The 7,035-nt window shown below is 34.9% G+C and overlaps 1 protein-coding gene across 1 annotated transcript in view; it reads right to left on the bottom strand.

The window, feature by feature from the left end:
* Positions 1-7,035, bottom strand: part of LOC106472910 (abnormal spindle-like microcephaly-associated protein homolog) — a 37,516-nt gene that overhangs the window by 26,958 nt on the left and 3,523 nt on the right. Inside the window, exons 3-8 of the mRNA XM_013933582.2 lie at positions 5,561-6,863; positions 3,785-3,880; positions 2,704-2,853; positions 1,569-1,808; positions 1,037-1,104; positions 400-541 (exon numbers count right to left, since the gene is read on the bottom strand). Coding sequence (XP_013789036.1) covers positions 400-541; positions 1,037-1,104; positions 1,569-1,808; positions 2,704-2,853; positions 3,785-3,880; positions 5,561-6,863 — 1,999 coding nt within the window. The remainder of the gene's footprint in view (positions 1-399; positions 542-1,036; positions 1,105-1,568; positions 1,809-2,703; positions 2,854-3,784; positions 3,881-5,560; positions 6,864-7,035) is intronic.

Genomic DNA, 7,035 nt, shown 5'->3' with positions numbered 1-7,035 from the left:
AAATATCTCCATTGATTGGTCGAGCTACAGTTCTGGTTAATTGATAAAATCAAGTAAAAGAGAAAGAAGAATTACCAAATCTTGCAGGATGATTGGTCGAGCTACAGTTCTGGTTAATTGATAAAATCAAGTAAAAGAGAAAGAAGAATTACCAATAAAATCTTGCAGGAATCAGACTCGCAACTTTCAGCATCGTATAACTTAATTTCCAAATCACTACAGGAAAATGTATTTTGCACTAACCAAAAAGCTTCATCTATATCTTTACATCACAACCAATTCTTTGAAGGTTTAAGTCTAGCTGTGAAGTATGTTTAGAATTACGAACACTTTTTAAGTGCCTGTCAGTCTTACAAGTACATCAGGATAAATTCATAAATCTCGTATCACAACTCTTACCTGGCTTGTACAAATGCGGTACTTTTGGGTGTGCATACTTGGCTGCTATGTCTGGATTACTCAACAAACGGTGTACAACAAAACGAGACAGCCCCACCACATCAGCATTTGACTGTACGTTGATAATTTCTCCATATACGGTCTGAAAAATGAAGAAACCGTTTACACAAGTTCCAAGAAATTTAACTATCTTTACACTCTTCCTTAAAATATATAAAAACAAATAAACTAGGAATCTATTTTAATAACTATTCCTTTTTTTTTACTAGTACAATCAACCTGTAATTGAAATTTAGCATCTATAAAGCTGACACTGACAGACATTCCAAAACAAGATCTATGTCCTAGAGAAATTATTTTAAACAGTCTCATTAATCTATTAAAATGTAAAAGTAAGTTCATTTACTTGAAACAGGAAGTATTCTTCTTTCTATATAACATTTTACTCACTGCTATTAATGAAACTGTTTCTATTCAAGATGTATATAATACTAAGTGCATACTAAACAAAGTAGAATCCTATCTTACTGTTGAATGAATTCCAGCATATTTCAACATACTAAAACTGCCAAATATGTATAGAAGAAGTACAATAATAGTAGTGATTACAAAAAAGTATATGGCATTGTTTACCAACCTCAAGTCCTATTCTCAACCAGAGAGGATTATAGCATAACAGCATGTCCAATATGTTTTGTTTAATGCCTGAAAATACAATGTAAAAACAATATTTAAACTCCAACTAAAGTGGATGTGTTTTATTTAAAGTCTGTAAATAAATGAAATGTCCCGTTTTGTTACATTTAAAGTAAAGATCTCGTCACGTACATTCTAACAAAGATAGTGCAACATTACCAAAATAGAGTGAATATTTTTTTGCTGGTAATTAACCTGAAGAAATTAACCAAAGACTGTTTCACTACAATAATTATGTGTTAAGACTAATTAGGGTTACCAACTCTTTTGATTTCAACCAATACAAACCAAAGTTAAGCTTGGGATGAATAAAGTTTTACACATCACATGAAACACTCTCGCATTTGTTGCATTGAAAAGGAGACCCTACCTTGACCCAGTCATTATTGAAAATATTTTGTGAATTTCCTAATGTCCTTTACTAACTTCAGAAAGTAAAAAAGAAACTCAAAATCCAGTATTCTTTTACCCACCAACATCAGCATGTAATGCTTTGTCCTTTCTTATGATAAGTCTTCCAGTTTCTATTTCCACTTCTAATCGAGATATTACAAGAATGACTGGACTTGACTGGTAAAGCAAACAGGCTGCTCGTCGAAGGCGATTCAGCTGCCTCACGGCAGTGTAAGCTTTTAAGGACATGTCTTCCTTGGTTGGTGCTCGGACTAAAGTTGTGTCTCTCACGCTCTCCACCCACAGCTTAGCAGCATCCACTAAACCAAAAACAAGCTACTCAAAATGTATTATTTTTGACTTAACACTAAAACTGGTTAATAAGATTTATTCTTCACGAAGATGGAGGGTACTGTGCCAAGGTGTTTTATACTACTTTTTTACTTTTAGAAACAACACATATATCCACAATTTTTGAAGCTACCTACATTTATTTATTTCCTATCCCTAGTTTGCAATAAAAAAAACTGAACTTAAGTAGTAAATAAAGAAGATATTATAAATTGACCAAATGCTGCCAGAAGTTTGTCTGTGGACTTTGAAATAGTTTACATTTTATTATGAAATGTATAACATTAGGGATTATGTTTCATTCACGAAATGCTTTCCTCTTCCTGATTGTGAATATTGTTTTTAGCAGTAAGACAGGACGGCTAAATCTTTAGCTTTTGTTTTTTGACATACTGTGGAACACAGTGTTGATGTGGGCTCCATTTGCCTCAGCAAAATCATCCTTCAAGCATCAAACTATTCATTCATTGAAGCTTAGTAGAAGTAAAATAATTTGTTAAATTATCTCACACACACACACACACACACACAGTTTATTAGAGTTTCTGAACAGTTTGTACTTGCTGTGTGGAGGGTGGATAATCACACCCCAACCAGCAGCTCTTACATCTTGGTGAAGACTGTGGGACTCGTAGGAATCTCAAAGTTGTCTGTGTTGTTTTGATAATTTGGTTATGACATAATTTATATCAAAACTACAGAAAATCTCGCAAAGTTCCCCTGAAATAAATGTTTTTATCTGCAAAAAAATAAATATATCAACCTTGCTTAAAATCGCTCCTGTAATTCTTTGACGCTAAACGGAATTGCTGTTGGTTTATGGTAAACATCAATATATTTTCTCTGACAAACAAACAAACTTGCCTTTAACAACCTGTTCAGAGGAAGAAAGCCCTTCTGGTGGTGTGAGAACAAAGTTTAGCCATCTTGTAAAACAAAGTTCTTGTTTTTCCTTCCAACGTTCATCATAGTACGTGTTTTTGGCAGCAAAAGGATTAGGATGATGAACAATTTCTGTAAGAGCCAAATATTTAACAGTTTAAACACTAGATCACTTTTTTAAAACCATAACTGAGTATTACATAAAGCACAGAATACACAGCTTTGTAGTATGATAAGACTGCTTTCACCATTCGGCTTTACTCAATAGGAACAAATTAATGTTATCAGCACCATTGTTTACCTATACATCTCATAATGGAAGAAGAAAAAAATAATAATACCACCAGTGTTTGCTTTAACAGTACTCTTTCCCGACCAGATCGAGATATAACACCATTCCTGAACACAACGATGACACTAATTTGATCAGTACTTTTCACTTCATGTAATTAACCCATTAACTGAGGATGACGGATATTTCCGTCATTGAAGTTCTATGGCTCAGCCGCGACTGACGGATATTTCCGTCAGTCGCACATGAGTATAACTCTATGCGAATGACGAAAATTACCATTTTACTGCGATTGATGGCAACTCAGTTTTATCTGCGAGTCAGAAAATGGCAACTGAGCTGCTCCTGCTGCTGTTAATGGGTTAATGATGAAGATAAAACATTATGTAACTATTAAATACAGCACAGTATAAATCTCAGATATTTGAAGAAAATGTAAATTATCATGAAATACTACTGTGTATATATACAAGTTCATAGATTAAATATTTCATCAGAACTTTCATTCATTAATTTTCACATGTTCATGAGAAGTGTATCGTCTCAAAAACTTCACTTGAATTTGTGACTAAAATTAGGAAAACAATGCAGAAAAGCAGCATTTATATGAATAATTATTCGAGAAGGCATTTCGTAAGTACCACAGATTTCAAAAACATGAGACTACAGCTCCCCCTATCCTGAACTGAAGTGTTTTTTTCTTTTAAACTTCAGTCTTAGTTCCTTTTATTAATCAAAAATTAATGATAATTGAAATATTTTTCTTCTAACCTGTTCTTCTTGGTTTAATTAAGGAGAGCTGGGATTGAGGAATACCCTTCATTTTTTGTGTTGCAATACTCACATTCATCCTTGACTTTTGATTTCCTGAGAGAAAAAAAAAAGGATAAAAATAACCAACTGTTGGTCAAATCTATCTCTGTGTCTATATCTAGAATTGCATTTAGAGTATTTAAATTCAGACATTTTTAGATATGAAATGATATCCTTATACTTAACAACTTAATGATTAACAAGCTTGAGCCAGGCCTGGATGCGTTTGGTTCACTCACAGTTAACAACAGTTTAACTAAAAAAATTAACCCAGTAATTAATATAGCTAATTTCATATGCCAGTCTGATTATGAGTATGGAGTGCCATGAAACAAACTTGTAATGATTTATAAAATCAGTATCCCTGCTGTTAATCCAAATAATACCTCACAAGGTTAGGCTAAGTTGGTCCTGAATCTATACACTAAGTTAACAATACGAACTGTCAGCTGCACGTAATGATTTTACTTGGAAATGTACCTGTCATATTTTTTATATGAATATTTGATGTTTATTTCAAAGCTAGAGAGTTGAAATCACTTTGTAGTTGTTTTTTGTTTGTTAGTTTTTAACCTATGATTTATTAATATTTTATATATTCTGCGTAAATTGGTGGCATCATTTGTTGGTTGTTTTTTTTTTCAGTATAATTAATTTGTAATGACTGAACGTTCAGTGTTTTATAACCTCAGTTTCACAAGATGGTTATTGTACTAGACTTTATCTATTTAGTATGTTTGTGACTTTCGTACGAACCAAAAGAGGGTGTATTTTTGTAATTCAGTAATATTTTGAATATGACTATTGTTATCACTGGTGAGAAGCATGGAAAACACTATTGTGAGGAATATGAGAAAGATAAAAGAAATAATATAAAAATCATAGAAACCCAGACCACAAAAATAAATCCAGTCACTGAGAAAAAACAAGGGAACAATGGGAAAACCAGCTCCAACTTTACTTTCACTGCTGTGGTGCCTCCGAACCCGGGCCAAAAGCCTAATAATAACAAGTTGGTGGGAGTGAGAGGTCGTGAAGCGTCAGCTACAGGCTCTCATACGTCTAGACCAATTCCAAAACCTCGGAGGTTTTCTTGTGAAACTGATTTTAATTCCCAGCAAAAAAGTTCAAAGACTAATAACAAAATATCCAATATAAAAATGCACAAATTGTCAACTAAGGCTCAGCATGACAATGGTAAATATAGTTGTATCTACCATTTGATTTTCTTCAATGCCAATTTTTATATCACTATTTTCGTTAATGTATAAACCTTTTTGCATAGTGCCATTACTTTGATTTTATCCACGTTTATCACATAAATAAAATAATAATTGTACTACCATATTCTCTTTCGTCGCCTCTGTGTGCAATACGCGTTTTGACACCTTCATAGGTATTTTCGCATGTCCTAGTGTTTCAACCATAACCTGGAGAAATAGAGGTGCTGACACCTTCAGTATTGAAAACTAACTAAGGTAGTACAGTAGGGATTTGTAAAAATAAGTGACTGTCATTCTTATTTGCAAGTTTTTGTATAAAAATGTAAATTACATTGGTGGTCTACAGTTTGAGTCCTGATAAATCAAATTAAATTCCTTTTTATTTTGTGCATGTCTCTAGCTACGTCCTCTGAATCTACAGGAGTAGGAAACAACTCCCGAGCAGAAGGAGCGGGAGATAGCAGTTGAGAATTAATAACCAAGGAAGGAGGATTTAGCTTTATTCCCGTGCTACAGCGTTTCAAGTTCAAGGGCAATTCTGATTTAAGAAAACTGAAATCTGATACTGAATCTGACAACTCAGTTATCTGGCTTTCTGCAAAGAATGGAGTCAGAGCTGGTTTCGTGGAGTGATCACTTTTCTCCTCTTTCAAGCATGTTTCAGATTCAAGTTGGCCCTTGAGGTCGGAGGTAGAGAGTCGATTACAATGTGGTAAAACTCTTGGAGAAAGAGCGGGTTCTGTGAGAATTACAGTCTCAGAGTTAATTCGTAGTTGGTCTGAGGAGTTAAAACTCTCTGTTTCAGTAGACTTTGATAGCATGCTAGTGTTAGAGTTCACATTCTGCTCTGTGAAAGATGGTCCTTTGACAACAGGCAAGTTGGGAGAAGGAACAGACTCAGAACATGAAATAATCACAGTTTCTGAACTTATTCTTCTCTCTTCAAGAGATGAATTAGTAGCTGGGTTGTTAACTTGAAGAGTGTTTAGTTGGTGCAAACTTTGTGCATTGAAAGATTGACTCGATATCTCTTCTAGAACCATAGAAAGTTTGTAACATTTATGGCCTGCATCTTCTTCTGGAATACTCGGACTAACTATAACTGCAGAACCACTTTGGTCTTTATTTAAAGCAGGTTCAATGGCACTACACTCTTGTGTTGGTTCAGGTTCAGCGACACCACACTGAGATTTTATTCCTTGAAAGAAAATACCACTGGATTCTTTAATTTCTCTATACGATGACTTGAGTTCTACAGACGGGACAGTTGCTTTTCTCTTTTCGTCCTCCAACCCGCTCTTTGTGAAAGGGGAAGGAGGAGTATTCAGGGAATCATCAAATAGAGGGCTATCTTCACCACTTGATGGGGATTGGTTCAAACTGTCTTGCAAACTGTGATGTCTTTGCTTTACGAATGTAGCTCTTCTTAAATCTAGTGTCTTCCCTTTTCTCATGGCTATTTTATTTCTAATACCATTCCTCATCTTGTGAACATCAATGTTTGATAAGCCACAGGCATTATTAGATTTTATTCTACAGAAATAATCAGATCCTTGGTCACTGATATCTTTTACTTGCATCTTTGGCCCTAAGTTCTGATTTGGAGAGAGGTCCTTTAAAACCTGTCGAGGAGAAGCATAACCAGGAGAGTCTAAGAGATAAGTTTGTCTTCTCAGAGGGGTTCCAGGTAACGGAAACTCAACATCCTTTTCTGCAAACCTCCTGGCAACTGGGTCCATAGCCCTTATCTTGGCAGGACTCTCGACATTTTCATCATTAAGTTCTTCAGAACACGTCAACTCTGGCTCCTTTACCTGTCCAAACAACAATAGTGCTTCAGACTCAGTAATTACTTGACCACATTCATTCACGACCAATTCCTGACTCAAAAATGGCCTTTTCTTTGGAGATGACTTAGACTGTTCAACTGCTGATGATACGCAGATGGATTTCTTCTGCTGAGGCACCCACGTTCTCCGGGATTTC

Source organism: Limulus polyphemus, unplaced genomic scaffold (assembly GCF_000517525.1).
Source record: "Limulus polyphemus unplaced genomic scaffold, Limulus_polyphemus-2.1.2 Scaffold5725, whole genome shotgun sequence".
Taxonomy (NCBI): domain Eukaryota; kingdom Metazoa; phylum Arthropoda; class Merostomata; order Xiphosura; family Limulidae; genus Limulus; species Limulus polyphemus.
The sequence above is the reverse complement of the archived record's forward strand: the minus strand, read 5'-3'. Positions and strand labels throughout refer to the sequence as shown.